General features: G+C 49.0%; 1 protein-coding gene across 4 annotated transcripts in view; it reads right to left on the bottom strand.

Moving 5' to 3' along the window:
• CDYL2 (chromodomain Y like 2) overlaps window positions 1-19,124 on the bottom strand; it is a 229,254-nt gene that overhangs the window by 43,657 nt on the left and 166,473 nt on the right. For 2 of the 4 annotated variants that reach the window (XR_013825174.1, XR_013825175.1), the window contains exons 4-7: window positions 17,814-17,986; window positions 9,274-9,484; window positions 7,330-7,473; window positions 2,346-4,758 (exon numbers count right to left, since the gene is read on the bottom strand). Coding sequence is in view for 1 of the 4 variants with exons in the window: in XM_079906385.1 (XP_079762511.1) it covers window positions 4,600-4,758; window positions 7,330-7,473; window positions 9,274-9,484; window positions 17,814-17,986 (687 nt within the window). In the remaining 3 variants the exon portion in view is untranslated. Of the gene's footprint in view, window positions 1-364; window positions 4,759-7,329; window positions 7,474-9,273; window positions 9,485-17,813; window positions 17,987-19,124 lie in introns of those variants that run through there. The other 2 variants (XR_013825176.1, XM_079906385.1) reach the window with 2 other exon arrangements.

Raw genomic sequence — 19,124 nt, 5'->3', positions numbered from 1 at the left:
CACTGACAAGACACTCAGGACATGTGGGAATGCGGATTATGTAACTGAAAGCGACTTCAGATTGTCTGCACAGTAAGACTCACATGTAAACTTTGTTAACGTCTCTCAAGGAGTGCTGACCACAGCCAGACTGGACATGTCCAGGTCACCTGCAAGGAGCCTGGAGTCAACCACCAAGGTCAGGAGCAGAAAATGCCATTGGTTCAGAACAAATGATGGACCAGTAGCCCTCCCTGTGACCACATCTACACCATGTGACTAGCACGAAGGTGGCTCCAGAACTCCTGTCCGTGGCCAAAGACAATCACCAAGGTGTCTATCTGGGCCCTGCCGCCATCAACTCAACCAAACTCTCCAGATTAGATTAGCCATGGCGCACAGACCGCACAGTCCATCCACGTGGCTTACGCTACTTGGAAGAAACAACCCGTATTACCATTTTTTTTTTTTTTGCAACAAGCTTAAGGCTCTGTTCACAAACTCCATCAACTGGCACACAGTGAGAATTTATGGGGAGATCTTCAACTACATATGTAGTTGCAAAGGTTGGAAAATCTACTGATCCTAATGGTAAGGCTTATTCACAAATTCAATACATTTTCAAATTCTACTTCAAACTCACTTACTTTGAGAAAAAGGAAAATTAACCGGCTCTCTTACAATTTAAGAACACTAGATTCTAATGGAAAACAAAAAACAAAAAAACCATTGGCACCAAACCAGAATGCTATTTTTTTGAAAGAACAAGTGATATTAATGGAAAAGATTGCCTAAAACGCATATCCTAACTTACCACAGAAATATAAAAGTTTATATTCTGAAAATATATATTGTATTAAAGTCTGTAAGCATTTCAACCAAAATTTGCAGAAATAACTAAGCAACACTTATCTACAACAAAAATATACATGCAAGACAACCCCCAAATGGTTTCCATTAAATATCTACAAAGGCAAAGTGTAGATTTTTAAAGATTATACAAAACCATTTACAGAGAATAAAATAAAATACTTAAGAAATCTCATTTAGAGTCTTAAATACTGTGTATATTAGTGAGGATGTCTAAACTAATATATACAACAGATCTAAGTATCTGAATACAGAAACACAGAAGAGAAGCAATTCTGCATTTTAAATATTCACTTAGGAAGATCTGAAGATGTTTCTATCTGTTTCTCTTTGTTAAAAAAATTTCCACAGAAACTAGATTGGAAAATTACATGAATGTGACTAAATTTCAAATTAAAAAAAGTTTACAAAATTTTTTAAACCAACAATTAATAATGGGAAATGCAATTCAGCATCCAATGAAGGCTATCTTTTAAATGTGGATATCTGGAGATACAGTTGCACTGATCGAAGTCTACTGTGATTATCATTTTTCCATCCTCATACTAAACTTCATATGGGAAAAACATATTTTCATGCTTCAGAGAGAACATTTCCTAGTTTACTTTATACCAAACAAGAATAACATTTAAAATCAATTCTCTACTACTTTCTCAGAGTTATCCACTTTCATTCCAAGAGGGTCACTTTTGATGGTTTTCACCCACAGACATTATTTCAAAGCAGGAAGGGACATATGGGTATATCTACCTTAGGCTGAGGCTTCCAAACGGTGAGGAACTCTGATCATCTTAGCAAAGTTCTCCAAAAAGTCCTCCTGGAACAAGGCTGTTAACATAAATGTTCCACTGCAAGATGCTGGATGCTAATCGCCAGGGGTTGGAGGAGAGGAGAGTTCTAACGCATGGCTAACAGGATGGCAAGGAGTGGATTGTCCAGAAGGCTGCTTGACTAAAGAAGTATCCTCATCTTCCCACCACAGCTCTCCTTCCAACCCCAAAGGTAATTCTGGGATGGGGCTACCAAGACCAAGCATGATTCCTCCAAGAACCTGCCCAGGCTCTGGGATGTGACCGCCTGGGTGGGGAGGGGGCAAAGCAGAGTAGAGAGAAAGGAGAAAGGATCCTATGGGTGGAGAGAAGGTCCTGGGGTAGAAGGCAAAAAGTGGGCCTTGTCTCAAGAGAGCTATGAGGTTAAACCCTGACACAACAACAGGTCTGGCAAATTCCAACCCAGGTCAATCAGCTGGAAGTTTCCTGGATCTCATCTATACATTATCAAAACAACTAACCAGAAAGTGAAAAATTCAGTGGTTTGGTCTACCCTGTAGCAAACAGATGTAACTGAGTTTTGCCCAATTTGTGGAACATCCTTCTAGAACTGACTGTATGGAAACAACCGAAACACAGACTGTCTTGTAAAACACCTCCTGTTATACACGAAACCTACAGGTTAACACCAGGCATTCCATCTTAGTGATGGTTTCACATTCCTACCTCATCATCAGAGATCCTTGAGGTGTTTAGAAGTTTAGATTTGATGATCCAAAGCTATGTTTTAGTTCAAAGCTAAAACACTTCTGGTTTTTTCAGCAGGGAACAAAGATGGGCACTGAGCAAAAGGAATTTCCAAACATCCTCTTCCATTCCAACGAGAATCCTAACACTGCTTCTAGAGACGTTGAACGTGGCTGCCCCTAGAAGGTAAAAAGAAAACGAAGTGCTCTTTCTTTAGATGACTTAGTGATGGTTGAGAAGTTATCTGTCAAGGGTGAGGTCGTCTAGGGCCTTTGGTCTCAAAGGAAAAGACAAACCCAAATTGAGATGTGACAACAGGTATTTGGGCAAAAGCAGGTGTTTCCCTGTAGAAACTCCCCATTGCCTAGGTCTGCAGTTCCTACAGAAACCCCCATGGAGCAAGGGGAGGGTAACACATCAGCCCCATCTTCCTCTGGCTGGATTCAGCCAGGGTGGCTGCCCCCCAGCCGAAGCGAGAAGAAAGTGAGACATGTCCTCTTCCCTGAGCCTCGAGAAGTCATGGGGAAACTCAGAAGGAGAGAGGCTTTCAACAGAGGGAACCAAGACCATCTGGAGGACGGAGAATCCAGGTAAACTCAGGTTCACTGTTTAAAGGCCTAGGTCTCTAGTTCTGCTATAGACAGTCCACCTGTTCTCCGAAACACAAAGCTCAGGGCCATGAGTCCTCTCCACCTGCCCAGTCTAGTGCATCGAGCTGCCTTCAGGGGAGGGAAGAGGACCAGAAAGGGAGAGAGAACTGTAACAATGACCCTCCCTCCCCTCAGCTGGCCTCCCCTCCCGCAGCTGTGCGTAACTCTCACTGCTCAACTTTCTCTGCGGAAGGGTCAAGGGGGGCTGGTGACTAACAGAGGGTACTAGGAGGAGACGGGTGAGCAGAGGTCCTTGAGGACACCTGGCGGGGGGATTGTGATGGAAATGGAAAAATCCCGCCACTCTGGGAACCTAACTTTCTCTGGCGCTTGACCCTCATACAGAACATGGTCCTGTCACTTCTCTGCTTGAACTCTGATGTCTACGTTCTCCTCTCCAACCAAAAAAAACCAACACCCCAAACCAGAACCCCTCCTTCGCCACAGCTGATCCAGGGACTTTGGGCTGATGGTCTGAATACAAATGCTGGAGCCCCGCTGCGGCCCACGCGCCCTGGGACAGGAGGCCTCATCCCTGGTTACTGCTCCATTACTGGACCATTCAGGCGGGAAGCCCCATTTATCTCCTTAAAGGGAGTAGAGTGAAGAGAAAACTCTTCCATGATTTCTCCCAAGAGCAAGTATTCACTTGTCATAGAACTGTTTCACACGCAGGAAATCTGGGGCAGAGCTATTCCTTTTATTCACAGAAATCCCGTTTTCATCTCTCTGAATTTTATTTCTACGCGGTTCACTGCTAGAATGTACCAAATGGCGTGAACCTTGTACGGGATTTGGTCCAGGGCAGTGTGAAAATAATATCTGTGTGAACAACAGATATCATAATATATAAACAAAAATAAATAAGTTAAATAAGTCGGGTGAAAAAAAACACATTTTCCTAGTAGTTATGTGTTTGCAAAACTAGCTTTACATATAATACACATAAATTATCAGAATTTCCACTTACATTGTTTTAAAAATATATATTTAACAAAATGCTCCTAAATATACAATATCTGGGTTTGTAAATCACTCAATTGGGTTTTAAGACCAAGCCCTAGAAGTCACGCAGATGTGCATCAGAGAGGAGACTGAGGCTGGATCTACACAGTCGTTCTGCTCATGGGTCTAGAAATTCCCTAAGATTGGTCGTTCCCTGTCACTGGATCTGTACTTAACCAGACAGAGCCATGGCAGCCAAGTTTCCAAATCAGAGGCACTGTGTAGACACAGCCTGAGTCAGAGGATGGGGAAATGGGTCTTCCCCTTCCTGGACCAGGATGGTGCATTTCAGCAAGTGGGGAGAGGACAAGGGCACCTGGCAGAGGACTGGGAAGATACAGCCCTCGATAGCTCTCCAGCCAGTTGGGGTGGGGACACAGGGGAGGCCAAGTATGCTGCGTTTCCCATCGTTACACAAAACCAAACCAATGAGGAGCAACCAAAGGACACGAGGAAATGGACACGACCCTAGGTATAGCGAGACACCTTGACAGACTCCTTGGCCGGGAATACACTGTGCTCTGATTTCTGAAACACAGGACAGAGCTGGAAGTCACCTGCCCTTGAGCACTGGGCCCTCAGACTTCATAAATTTTGTCCTGCAGGTAGCTGAACAGGGAATCCAGGCCTTTGGAGGAACCCCAGAGCTGTTTGAGCATGAGGCATTCTTTCTCGTTCACATCTTCAAGCACCGACTTCAGGAAGCTCCGGACGAGGCATTTCGACTCCTCCAGCACCTGGAGGGAAACACACAAGCCTCATTAGCCTGGCGCCAGGGACTCTGCTCCAGAAGGATGTACTTAACCTCCTCATGTCCAAAGCCAGAGGAGGTTGCCTCCTCTGGTCCGGGGCTTCCCAGGCCTCTGCCCTTGGCAACGGCCAGGAATGGACTGCAGGCATGCTGAGACGTTGAGCCCTCAGACCTTGGGATGGCTGAGTGGGACCCGCGTTAACCTCAACTGCAGGAGTGACACTGACATATACTCAGAGTCACTTTCTATGGATGTCATGAAAAAGTTTGGGAAATACTGCTTTCACCTCCCCATGCTACCTAACTTAAGAATGGCTGGGATCACAGAGTAAGATAATGAAATGAACTAATGGTTGTCAAAGTATCCGTGGGACCCACGCTGACAGCAATGCCCCTTGGTCAGGCTTAGTAATTAAGAGTAGTAGTAATAAAAGTAGTAATAAAAGTAGAAATCATTGTAATAGTAATAACAATTGCAGTAATTGTAGCAATGAGCAATAATAGTGGTAACAACAGTAACGCTATAGTATTATAGCGATAACAGTAATGTTAGTGGTAGTAATAATGGTAACAACATCATAGTATTATAGCAACAATAACAGTAATGCCAGTGGTCGTAATAATACTACAGTATTATAGTAGTGATAATGGCTGATATTAGTAATATGGTAGCAATCACGGTAATAATAGTAATAATAACCATAATCATGAGTAAGAACAGTGGTAGCAAGCACAGTGATTAGAATAACAATGCCACTACCACCACTGTTAGCCGATCGGCTCTACGATAGGCACTTCTGCATTCTTTTACTTCTTCCTCAAGATAACTGCGCAACTAGGTAGCCGTCTCCGCGTTACAGATGAAAGATGTGAGCTCAGGAAGTGAAGGTGCCCCGGGCCGCCTGATGGGTGTGCCCTGCCAACGCCTGGCTGATTCTGCAGGCTCCACGCTGCCTCGGTCTGGCAGAGGCATAGCCGGAAGCCGGGCGTCTGAGCATCCTTCCGCTGGCCTCCACCACCCTCTGTGGACCTGGAGGCTCTGGTCCTCAGTCTCACAAAGCGCTTTCCAACAGAAAAAAGCAAGACAAGAGCTCCCTTGCTCAAGCAGGCTGGAAAGGGGCAGTGATCTCCCTCAGCTTGGGCTGGAGGCGAATGGGTGGTAAGAAAGGGCTGGCAGACCAAGGGTGCCTCTTTCCTTCCAAGAATTGCTCTCCTGGGGTCGTGGGGTAGATTCCCGTCTCAGGGGAATCACCCCAAAGCTCCTGAATTCATACCTGTGGGTGGGAGAGGTTTCCTTGCAGTACTTCTTCAAAAGCCGGTTTCATCTGAGCACCTCCACTGCCCAGAGACCAAACTCCTCAGTGGAGCCTTGGGGCCTTTCTCCTCCCTGCCTTTTCAGTCTTACCATCCCTCAGCTAGCCCCTGCACCTGCTCACACCACCAGGAGCCGCTGCCTAGACTCCACGCAGGGTTTTGGACTCTTGCGGCCTCACTCACACCATTTGCTCCGCTGAGAACTTCCACCCACCTCTCTGTGCAGCTGCCCCTATGTCACCAATCATCCCCGTTTGCCCAGGCTCACGGGGTTTCCTGGGACTCGAGATTTTTGGTGCTGAAACCAGGAGAGTCTCAGGCAAAGTGGGACGAGTTGGTCACCAGAATCATCAGGAAGATTAAAAGAGAATTCACATAAAGGGATAAGCAAAGTGCTTGGCCCAACAAGGCTGTACCATCCCCACCCTGCCACTGTCCCTGGGACCAACAGGCTTCCGGGGGGCAGAGCTGACACACAGTACGTGCCCAGTAAAGGCTGATGAGGCGTATCAAGAGGGGCGTGGCAGCTGGGTGCAGGCTCGGGGTAGACAGGGAGAAGGAGAGGGGTGCTCACGGGTCAGCCCCACAACCCAGCCCAGCACCCCTGTGACGCTGAAGCACAGGAAGCGTCCGGGCCTGCAGCTCCCAAAGCACCTTCCTCGTTCCCCACTCGGCCCTTTCTCCACCTTCAACAGGGTATTTCCATACAGCGCTCAGAGAGACTTTGATGAGATAAAATCGACACAATTCAAACCCGGTGTCTCCGCGGAGGGGTTATTTATTTATCTGTTTTTCAAGGCGTCTTCAGAGTCGAACTGGTTACATGTGCCAAGCACTGGACAGGCAGGAGAGATGAGGTACCAGGACAGCGGAAACCACTTTTTCTCATCTCTCAACTGGCTTCACACCCTCTGTCCTTATTCGTCTTTGCTTCTCATTTCTTTGAAAACCATAGATGATTTGTATTTTCGTGCATGTTTAGGACTTTCTTTAAAGGCAACCCTTCTACCCCAGGGTATAAATCTCTTCTGTGAGGTTTTCACACTAGAGCTGACGGGGAATATCTAACAGTGCTGACCACCTCCCTCTGGATTTAAGCTCTCAGCACCGAGATGCGGCATCTGTTAAATCACGTACTCCCTGCGTGACCTTTGGCAAGTCGGTCACTCCCTTCCGGCCTCGTTGCCCTCACCTGTAAAATGGGTCTACTGCAAGGACAGGGCACAGAGACTCGGGAACTCACCACCGCGCTGCAGGAGGCCATCTCCTTGACCCGCAGCATGACCTCCTGGCTGAACGTGGTTGGCCAGAAGACCTGTGACACCAGGCCTCTGCTGCATGCCTCCTGGGCGGTGAGCTTCCGCCCGCAGAAGAGCATCTCGTTGGCCTGAGAAAGCAAAGGCAGGAGAAGGCTGAGAGCTGGCACGCCTCCAAGCCTGCTCGCGAGCCCGCCTGCTGTGCGCAACTGTCCCGGCTCCCAGAGGCAGCATCCTTAACTGGGGGCCAAAGATGCTCTGGGGGCTGCTTGCACACGCCTGTGTCTACATGCGTCTTTCTGCACAGAGGGCCCACAGCTTTCACTGAATTCCCCTAAGAAGCCATGTCCCTGCAGGGGCTCCACCTGCAATACCCACTTCCCCCCCCGCCCCCGTCTGGTGGCAGGGCTGCAGGAGGAGACGTGTGTGGACTGGGAACAGTTCACAGCTGATACCCCTTCCTCGGTGACTGATTCGGGGATGAGCGGATGAGCCACCCGAGATATTAAAGCTGTCTGTGAGGTCTCCAAGCTGGAGAGGATGGGGAAGACACTTCCTCCCTCTCTGGTGGCTTAAGTCACAGAGCCCAGGGCCACCCGCTGCTGTGGAGAGGGACGGGCTGCCAAGACAGCAGGGATGGAGAACAAGAGCCCTGCCGGCGCTGGGATTCCCGGGCGTGACACCCCCAAAGGAGCCTCTACTGCTGGACCTGCCAGTTACGGCAACCGTTAAATTCCTTTCTTCCCCTCTTTAAGCCAGTTAAAGTGTTTCCATCACCGGCAGCCAGAAAGGTCCCGAGTAAGACCATAATCCCAACGCAGAGAGGCGCTCCCCTCCCAGTGACCCGGGGCTGTGCATAGGCAGTGCCCAGGTACGAAGGGCAGAAACACCTCCTGCGTCCTGCCGTGGCCTCTGCGCCCCACCCCCCAGAGAACTTCCCCTGACTTTGAAGTGTGCAGCTGTCGTACACGGTCTGGGAAAAGCAACGTGGGAAAGGTCCCGGGCACAGACAGAGCCCAGCGCAGTCACCCACTGACACCAACAAATGACTCTCCCGCTGATAATTAGGGCAAGATGGTCACGGTCCCTCCCCCACCGCCTTCACACAGCAGACAACCAAATCCCTTCCCTGACTGCCGTCCACCTGCCTCCCCTGTCGCTCCCTTCCCGGCCCTGCAGGCTTAGCCGCTCTCAGATGGATGTTGAAATGTCAAGCTCTCCCAGCCTCTGGATCTGTGCACGTGCCTCCCCTTTTGTTCTGGCTGTCACTGGAGGGTCATGATGACCCAAGGGACAATCTTTCACGCCCGAGGAGCAAAATTTGTCCGGTCAGTAATAAGCCTGTGGATGCATTCGGCTGGACGTTTGAAGACAAATACGTGTCACTGAACGTATTCAGAGACACTGTCTCAGGAAGGAGGAATGCGAGGAAGGAACCCAGTAGAAGGAGCCCACCAGGATGCAGTCGGGGAGAACACGTCTCAATCAGCAACATTCTTGGAGTTTCAGAAATGATTGAAGTGAAAGAAAGCGATAAGGCTGTACAAGGTTAACATTTTTGTGACCACGAAGGAATCGGGCAGAGCACAGGGGCCGAGATCAAAAGGGAAAAGCGCCTGCTTCCGGGGCTCTCTGGCTGCCCCGTCTTCCTACCACTGCTGAGATGGTAAAGCCGCAGAAAGTAGCCCCAGCTCCCGAGTCTGAATGGCCTTGCAATCCACCTGCTGGGCCTGCTGCATAGACACCGGCTGGCGGCGACTCTGGGAAGGCAGAGGAAGCTGAGACGACCCCCAGATTCCACAGGCCAGGAGCACCCCCGGGGCTTGACCCACATGAAGGGCTGTATCCTAAACCCAGGACAGAGGAGGGGTGCTGTGGGACCCAAAACCCATGGGTCGCAGGGAAGGACCCGCCGCAGAGAGGAGGCTTACCAGTGCGACACCCAGGATCTGGGGGAAGGTATAGGAGGAACAGCCGGCGGGCGTGAGGCGGATGGTGGCGTAGGGGGTCTGAAACCAGGCTTTCTCGCTGGCCCACACGATGTCGCAAAGGGGCAGGATGGAGGCTCCCAGGCCCAGCGCGGGCCCGTTGATCGCCACCACGATGGGCTTCTTAAACTGGATAAAGGCCTTCACAAAGTCCCTGGGGAAGAGAGAAGACCCCCTTTAGCCAGTGAGCAGGCCTGCCGAGACCCACGGACACCCTTGATTCTGTCGAGGTGGAAATAAGCTTCCCCAGGTGCTGGGAAGAACCCACAGATCAGGAGGGAAGTGGGTGCTCAGCAGGGTCTCATTCTCCCAGACACCGAGCCGCAGAGCTGCGGGCACAGGCGTGGCACACTTAGTGGGTGGTACCAGATTTTCAGAGGGAAACTCATGGGGTGATCACGGTTTGCCCAGAGGGCCCCAGGTCATGCCCGTTGTCCCAGCACTGCACCAGGCTACCCTGTCCTTCCACCCCCTAGATATTGACAAAGTGTAAATATCCTTAAGGAAGATCGCTTGAATGTTAAGGTTCTGAACAGAACCAAAAGGAGGGTGTTACAAGGAAGGGTACGTGAACTCAAGGAGAGAAGGAACATTCTAAGGGCACTGGCGAGGGTGGAATTGGTGGCTTTGAGAGGATGAACCTCTTATTATTCGAGGTGCTCCAAGTCTGGTCTAATGGTCACCCTGGGTGATGCTGCAGAGGGCATTCAAGCTTCAGACGGTAGGCACAGGTGGGGATTGATGACATTTAAGAATGCTTTCAAGTCCTAGGATTGTCTGATTCTGAGTTACCTAAAGACATGCCAGACTCACCCGGGGTGGATTCAGAATGCTGACAAGGGTCTCTATATTTGGGTGGCTTTGACCAAAACTGGGGAAGGATGCTGGGCTCCCCTGGAGGTGTGAGGCACCTGGCACCATGCCTACGAATTAGGCGATATGCTATCTCCCTGCCCTTCCGCGTTGAGCAAGGTTACAGGGTGCATCTTTAATATTAAACAGAGACGCCTACAATAAACCTCTACTTCCTTGCCTTAGAACACTTTTCACCTTTCCCTTAGTTGCTGTATTAAGGTCTATAAAATTTTAACATTCATGTGGACACAGAGGAAAGATCCAGGATGTCTAGCAAAGCTTGCATCCCTCATTATTCTCAGGTGGAAGATCGGAAACTAACAAGAACTCACAAGAATAAAATCCAAACTCCTGACCATGACCTTGGTCTGCCTCTGCTTACCTCTCCAGACGTATCTCCTGTCTCTCTCACCCCTGTTCACTGTGCAGGAGCTGCGCCGGCCTTCTGAGAGTTCTTGGAAAACACCACTATCACAATTTGCAATTATCCTAATTATCTGCTTGCTTACTTGAATTCTCCTCCCCCTTTAGTTCCTGAAGGAAACTCACAGGTCTGCCTTGGGCACTGCTTGGTCTCCATGCATACTGGAATTAGCACTCAGTAAACAATCTCCCAGAATGAGAGCAAAGACTGCAGATGTGTAGCGGTGATGCACGAGCTATTCACCAGACCTGGTTTCCCTTCCCTCTTCTTCCTGAGGCTGCAACTGGAACACGGTCCCCAGGCTCCCTTGCAGGTGGCTGTGGCCCAGTAAACAAGTGCTGGCCGATGGGATGTAAGTGGAAACGAAATACACACTTCCGGGCCTGATGCAAGGAAACCTCCCACCACACAGCCCCCCAAGCCCTCTCATCTTGACAAGCTTGGCAGTCTTGGAAGACCTTTGTTGAGCCGCAAGATGGAAGGAGTTTGAGTTCCTGAGTCACCACTTGGAGGATAGTCATGGGCTGATCAGCAACTTCTGTTCTAGGTTCACATATATGTGAAGTAAATTTCTATCACAGCTGAGCTGTTATATACATTTGGGGTTCATTTGTTACAGCAGCTAATACTTAACTAATACAAATGTCGAGCTGATTTATCCCTTCTCAGTTGACACTATTCCCCCCGAATTCTTATCGAAAGATGTGGGTATCACGGTGATATGCTGGGATCAGATTGAACTGTGAGAAGACTGCTTAATACTCCACTGGGGTAGGGGGTATCTTAGGACCTACACGTTGTCATGAAAGTACACGCCCAGGCTTGAGACGTCAGATTTCCTGACATCCGTGTGATTCTGTGAGTAGATTCTCTGTGAGGTATCTCAGTCACTGCTGCCCCACTGTGGCTGATCCCAGAAGGATACTGCTACCCAGAGGGAGACCTGGCACCACGGCCTTCTGAGTCCTGGTTTTCCAGTGGCCCATTTCCTGGCTAGACTTTCTAACTTCATGGCTTCAGTCACTGGTTTTAACAAGTGCTTTTTACCAAATGCAATTTGGAGTCTGCAGGAGATGTGGGGCTTCCTTGTAGGGTCCTTGGAACCACAGGGTTTGGGTATTTTTAACAGATGTTCTACTCCTAAATCCCCTCATATGATTCCAGGATCTTGGATCTCAGAGTTGGGAAGGACTTTAAGAGGCATGGAGCCATATGACAAACCCACAGCCAACATCGTCCTCAATGGTGAAAAACTGAAAGCATTTCCACTAAGATCAGGAACAAGACAAGGTTGCCCACTCTCACCACTCTTATTCAACATAGTTTTGGAAGTTTTAGCCACAGCAATCAGAGAAGAAAAGGAAATGAAAGGAATCCAAATCAGAAAAGAAGAAGTAAAGCTGTCACTGTTTGCAGATGACATGATACTATACATAGAGAATCCTAAAGATGCTACCAGAAAACTACTAGAGCTAATCAATGAATTTGGTAAAGTAGCAGAATACAAAATTAATGCACAGAAATCTCTGGCATTCCTATACACTAATGATGAAAAATCTGAAAGTGAAATCAAGAAACACTCCCATTTACCACTGCAACAAAAAGAATAAAATATCTAGGAATAAACCTACCTAAGGAGACAAAAGACCTGTATGCAGAAAATTATAAGACACTGAGGAAAGAAATTAAAGATGATACAAATAGATGGAGAGATATACCATGTTCTTGGATTGGAAGAATCAACATTGTGAAAATGACTCTACTACCCAAATCAATCTACAGATTCAATGCAATCCCTATCAAACTACCACTGGCATTTTTCACAGAAATAGAACAAAAACTTTCACAATGTGTATGAAAAGACCCTGAACAGCCAAAGAAATCTTAAGAACAAAAAATGGAGCTGGAGGAAACAGGCTCCCTGGCTTCAGACTATACTACAAAGCTACAGGAATCAAGACAGTATGGTACTGACACAAAAACAGAAAGATAAATCAATGGAACAGGATAGAAAGCCCAGAGATAAACCCACGCACATATGGTCACCTTATCTTTGATAAAGGAGGCAGGAATGTACAGTGGAGAAAGGACAGCCTTTTCAATAAGTGGTGCTGGTAAAACTGGACAGGTACATTTAAAAGTATGAGATTAGAACACTCCCTAACACCATACACAAAAATAAGCTCAAAATGGATTAAAGACCTAAATGTAAGGCCAGAAACTATCAAACTCTTAGAGGAAAACATAGGCAGAACGCTCTATGACATAAATCACAGCAAGATCCTTTTTGACCCACTTCCTAGGAAATGGAAAAACATAAATAAACAAATGGGACCTAATGAAACTTCAAAGCTTTTGCACAGCAAAGGAAACCATAAACAAGACAACAAACAAAAGACAACCCTCAGAATGGGAGAAAATATTTGCAAATGAAGCAACTGACAAAGGATTAATCTCCAAAATTTACAAGCAGCTCATGCAGCTCGATAACAAAAAAACAAACAACCCAATCCAAAAATGGGCAGAAGACCTAAATAGACATTTCTCCAAAGAAGATATACAGACTGCCAACAAACACATGAAAGAATGCTCAACATCATTAATCATTAGAGAAATGCAAATCAAAACTACAATGAGATATCATCTCACACCAGTCAGAATGGCCATCATCAAAAAGTCTAAAAACAATAAATGCTGGAGAGGGTGTGGAGAAAAGGGAACACTCTTGCACTGCTGGTGGGAATGTGAATTGGTAGAGCCACTATGGAGAACAGTATGGAGGTTCCTTAAAAAACTAAAAATAGAACTACCATATGACCCAGCAATCCCACTACTGGGCTTATGCCCTGAGAAAACCATAATTCAAAAAGATTCATGTACCAAAATGTTCATTGCAGCTCTATTTACAATAGCCAGGAGATGGAAACAACCTAAGTGTCCATCATCGGATGAATGGATAAAGAAGATGTGGCACATATATACAATGGAATATTACTCAGCCATAAAAAGAAACGAAACTGAGTTATTTGTAGTGAGGTGGATGGACCTAGAGTCTGTCATAAAGAGTGAAGTAAGTCAGAAAGAGAGAGACAAATACCGTATGCTAACACATATATATGGAATCTAAGAAAAAAAAATGTCATGAAGAACCTAGGGGTAAGACAGGAATAAAGACACAGACCTACTAGAGAATGGACTTGAGGACACGGGGAGGGGGAAGGGTAAGCTGTGACAAAGTGAGAGAGTGGCATGGACATATATACACTACCAAACGTAAAATAGATAGCTAGTGGGAAGCAGCCGCATAGCACAGGGAGATCAGCTCGGTGCTTTGTGACCGCCTGGAGGGGTGGGATAGGGAGGGTGGGAGGGAGATGAAAGAGGGAGGAGATATGGGAACATATGTATATGTATAACTGATTCACTTTGTTATAAAGCAGAAACTAACACACCATTGTAAAGCAATTATACTCCAATAAAGATGTTAAAAAGAAGAAAAAAAAAGAGGCATGGAGCCCAATCTTCCACTTGTGCAGAATCCCCTCCACAGCCTCCCGAGGACACATCATGGCCTCTGTTGAACATTCTCAATGAAGAGGGTCCATCCCTATAAAGGCGCCTCCCTGCCGAGGCCCTTATGTGGGCCCCTCCGATGCTCCTATTTGCTCTGCTTCACCATCCACACGACAGTTCTTCCAGAATTCACCTGGGCCCTCATGACTTCCCAGAAGCTTCCCCTTCCAGACCCAGAGACTTTCATGCTATTGTTTCCAACCTGAGCTCTGTGCAGAGGCACCAAGGACCCCCGAGGAGGGCTAAGGGGCCCAGGTGTGCTCAGCTCCAACCCTCCACCCCCAAGCTCCCCTGTTTCAGTCCAGCAGCCTCATGAATTCATTTCCTTGATATAAAAATGTGATGCACAGACTGCTCTCCCCATCCTTTCCCTCTCACCTCAAGCAGTAGATCTCTATCGCGAGGGCCCGCCGGATGTGGGAGCCAGACAACACACAGGATATTGCATTACAGACACTGCCGCTCAGATAGCTGATGCTGCTCTGCGTGGCGGGGCTGCGCTGGGGAGGTGGCTGGCCGTCTTCCCCCCGCGTCAGAGTCCCTCAGGCTGACACCAGCCCTCGCTTCTCCCTCCCAGGCTGATGTGGCAGAAGGAGCAGGAACTTTGGGGTCTGAAAGACTTGGGGTCAAGTCTCAACACTGCCCCTCACTAGTGGGGAGACCTCGGACAAGTTACCCAGTCTCTGGAGCCTCATTTTGCTTCCTGGAAAATGGGAAAGCCAGTGGGGGTGTCCACAAGAATTAAATGTGATGGTCCACCAGAGGCACCAGCACACTGCCTGGCACACAGGCCACTGTTATCACGGTCGGCGCATCGGCTACGGAGGGTGGACACAGCTTTCACTCCATTCTCAGTGGTCTGTAATCTGCTCACCTGGCCTGAAGGAGACTCAGCAAAATTCTGCACATGGGGATGTCTGCATTTCACCTGGAGCACTTGGCATCTGTGACCCCGTTATCCAGTCCCTTTAACCGGAGCTGTACAGTGCAGCCCTCCCACTGCCAAAGTTCAGAGCCAAGGCAGCCGGGACGGGGCCTGTGAGCACCAGGTACACACGGTGACAACCATCCTGGGCCGCCCCCAGAAGCCCACTCCATAGTCAGACCCAGGCTTAGCTAGAACTTGCGGCTGGAAGTAACACGGGTAACCATGAAAATAATTCTTTACACTTATTCTAAGTACTCATTCTGGGCCAGGCATGGGTCAAGTATTGTACACAAGTTATCTGATTCCTCTTTGTCCCAGCAGCCCGCCAGCAGGCCACCACATCCCCTGTGAGGAGTTCAGGTGAGGGCAGCCTCTCGTCCAGGATTGGGCGGACAGCTTTGCTTGGATCCTGGATAGAGGCGTCTTCGGAATGAGTCATCTGAGCTCTTCCCACATCTGCCAGTCCATTCAGCGAACATCTGCAGAGGGAACGCAGCTTCCCGGGCCATGTGCACGCATGTTTTCTTTACGAAACTTTGAGGATGGGAAGGGAGCACCGCTGGGGGTACTGTGGCTGCATGGCCCAGCCGACAGCGTGCGTGTGCCAGGAGAATTGCAAGGGATGCCCGCAGGTGATAAGGTCCTGTGGCCAAAATATGTCTCAGCCATGCCAGATTGTGAACGAAGTTCTTTCACAAGAGACTGCTCAGACAGTAAATACGTTAATGTGCCTGGAAAATCCGCAGGAGTGGGGACAGAACTCATTTATTGACAGAGCCCCTCGCTCACGATGCTGCTCTGTAAAGCTACAGAACAGTCTTTGGGGAAGGCTTCTCTGCACTGTGTTCCTGAAACTTCTGGTGCGCTCAGTCAAGGTGCAGAAGCCTCTTGGTTGGTACGGGGCGGGGGTTCTCAACCCTGTCTTCATATTAGAAACACCGAGGGAACTTTAAAACCCCCACCTCACACACAGTAACTCAGAAGCTCCTGGAGGGACAGCCGAGCAGCTGGGTTTTGGAAAAGCTCACTGGGCTGAGAACTGGTGGCCCAGGGGACACCCCCACTCCATCTCCCTGGGTCCCTGCCAGCCCACGAACTAGGAAACTCCGCTTCCTCTGCCGCCTTTCCCTTTGCTCTGCCTAAGAGAAACTCTCCTTCCTGAGGAGATGGCAACTGTCTGAGCTCCACTGGCTGCGTTTCTCCAGAGATGAGGTCATGCGTTCAGCATCTCCTCCAGTTTGGGACTGCAGCTAATGTCACCAGTGAAACTCGTAAACCAGGTGAAGGCTACAGCCACGACTTTGCTCAGGCCACAGAGGTAGGCGCCCCATCTCTGACAGTCCCAAAAATGAGGAGGGACGCTTATGGGGGACCCTGCTGGTCCCCTCACTATGTGACAAGGTGCCTGTGAAAGGACACAGCCGAGTGGAGCAAAGAACAAACCACCGTGTACACGGCTGGGCTGTCTGCACGTGGGCAGCCCGAAAGCAGCCTGAAACCACGACGCCTTTTCTCGTAACTGCCTTCAGGTAGCCCACGTCTCTTCCAGCAAGAATTCTGCCACGGGAAGTGCACAGGGGTTTTAGAGCAGAGATTCTAGGGGATGCTTCCCCCTAAAGAGGGACTCGGAACCCCACGTGTGCAGGCGTCCCTGTGTCACCTCTTAGAGGCTCTGCATCGCCTGGAAGCCTCCCTTGCCTGTGGGAATCAGCTTCCGGGAGACGCTGCCAGAGCCCAGTGAGACTGGAGGCCACAGAAAATCCCTAACATGCGGCCGGAGGCTCCACGACTCCACGCAGAGTAACTGCTCCTTTTCAAGGGACCAGGAGGCATCACTGAACCGTGGCTTGTCTGAGGACCACATGAGATGCAGCAGTGGGCGTATGTGCCCTTCCCAGGATGCAGGACCCGTGACACCCTTGCTGGAAATCACGATCACTTGCTTTTGACAAATGCATAAAGAATGGAGAAATAACTACCCTTCAGTGTCCCAGAGGAGATACTGATCTTTGGGATTGGATGTCACCCGAGGATCCCACTTTTTGCCCCAAAGGCAATAAGACAGTGGGGGAAACATTTCCCACCCCATTGGATCTGCATACACACAGCTCCCCACATCCATCCTTCTCCCCAGGGCTGAGCCATGTCAGCTCCAGGAGGCAGGGACCCCCAGAAAAACAAAGATTTCACCATCAGGCAGAGGGTGGGAGTAGTGTGTATAATACTTGGGCATTACCAGACACTGGGCTTAATATGAAGAAATAAAATCTCTTTTTGATCCAAAGAATAAAGTGGGATATAACCTAGAGTGTAGAAGCATCCCTAATTTTGGCAGGAAGACACTGGATGCCCAGTTAAAATCTGAATTTCAGATAAACATCAAATAATGTTTTTAGTACACGTATACCCCACGTACTGCATGCGTTGGGATACACCTATGCTTTAGAAAATGTTTCATTGTTTGAAATCCCAATTTAACTGAGCAGTCTGTATGTTTTTTATTATTCATTTTTTCGGCTGCACCGCGCAGCATGTGGGATCTTAGTTCCCCAACTAGGGATGGAACCCGTGCCCCCAGCCATGGAAGCGTGGAGTCTTAACCACTGGACCGCCAGGGAAGTCCCTGAGCAGTCTGTATTTTTCAGTGGTAAACGTGGCAGCCCGAGGCAGGTCCCCAAGTGTTTGAACATGAGCAGGGCTCACCTGATGGCCTCTGCAATCCGGGTGCTCTCCTTCCTCCGGTCACTGGACAACCGGCCAATTAGGTAGGAGTAATCCAGGCCACTGCAGAACACGCTGCCCACGGCGCTAAGCAGCAGCAGTTTGCTGTCGTCCGTGGCCGCGTTGCAGAGCGCGCGCCGCACCTCCTTCATGATCTGTGGGCAGAGACGGATTTGAGGGGGTGAGTGTCCATTTGTAAGGCAGGGGCCTTCAGACCTGTGCCAACCCCTGGGCGCAGAGGCCAGTCAGTCTACTCGGCCTGCACAGGGAGCCTCCCCTGAACACACGCCACGTCCAGACCAAGCAATGAAACGCCAAACCAGACACCCTGCACCATCCCGGAAGCAGCACAGAGCGCTAAGGAGGTGCCAGTGGGGTCACTGGCTGCAGACTCGGAAGCCTGGCGTGGAGCCATCTAAGCCCTGGTAAATCTCTGCAGATCTTCCTCCAGCGTTCGCTTGTTTAGCCCTTTCCGAGGGGTGGGAAAATACTCCTGTGCACAGCCCAGGTGAGGTATGTTAGCCAGCAGTAGAAGGCCCGGTTTAATTACACTCTTCCTTACCCTAAACTCCACTAAGATGCTCACGTGGCTCATAGGTGGCACGTAGGAAGTGGGCTTTGGCAACAGACCCATAACGTTTTCCAGGTGCTGAGGAAAATAACCATTAAACACGTATTCTGTATCCAGCTAAACCATCATTCAAAGGCAAGGGTAAAGAGTAGGCATTTTCAGTTAAAAGAATGTCTGCCACCCTTAGGCCCTCACTGAAAGAACTAAGAAAGGATGCACTTCAAGAAGAAGAAAACCATGTTCAGAAAGAAAAACTGACATGTAAGGAACAGCAACCAGCACAGAAAGTGGAGAATGTGTTAGGAAATCAATATAAGAATTGACTGTAGGGCTTCCCTGGTGGCGCAGTGGTTGAGAGTCCCCTGCGGGTTCGTGCCCTGGTCCGGGAGGATACCACATGCCGCGGAGCGGCTGGGCCCGTGAGCCATGGCCGCTGAGCCTGCGCGTCCGGAGCCTGTGCTCCACAACGGGAGAGGCCACCACAGTGAGAGAGGCCCGTGTACCGCAAACAAAACAAAACAAAACAAAACAAAACAAAAAAAGAAGAATTGACTGTAAAAATCATCATACTGATAATGGCTAATTGGAAGCTGGGGTTTTGCACAAGGTAGAACTATAGCCTTAGGCAATAATATTGGGTTAGATGACGAGAGTTAGGGCGTGCCGAGGTTATGTGTCTGGGAGTGGTGCAAAGGGTCATGATCACGTTTAGGCTCCGCTAC

This window comes from Stenella coeruleoalba, assembly GCF_951394435.1.
Source record: "Stenella coeruleoalba genome assembly, chromosome: 20".
Taxonomy (NCBI): domain Eukaryota; kingdom Metazoa; phylum Chordata; class Mammalia; order Artiodactyla; family Delphinidae; genus Stenella; species Stenella coeruleoalba.
Note: the sequence above shows the minus strand (reverse complement) of the source record. Positions and strands in the feature narration are given on the sequence as shown.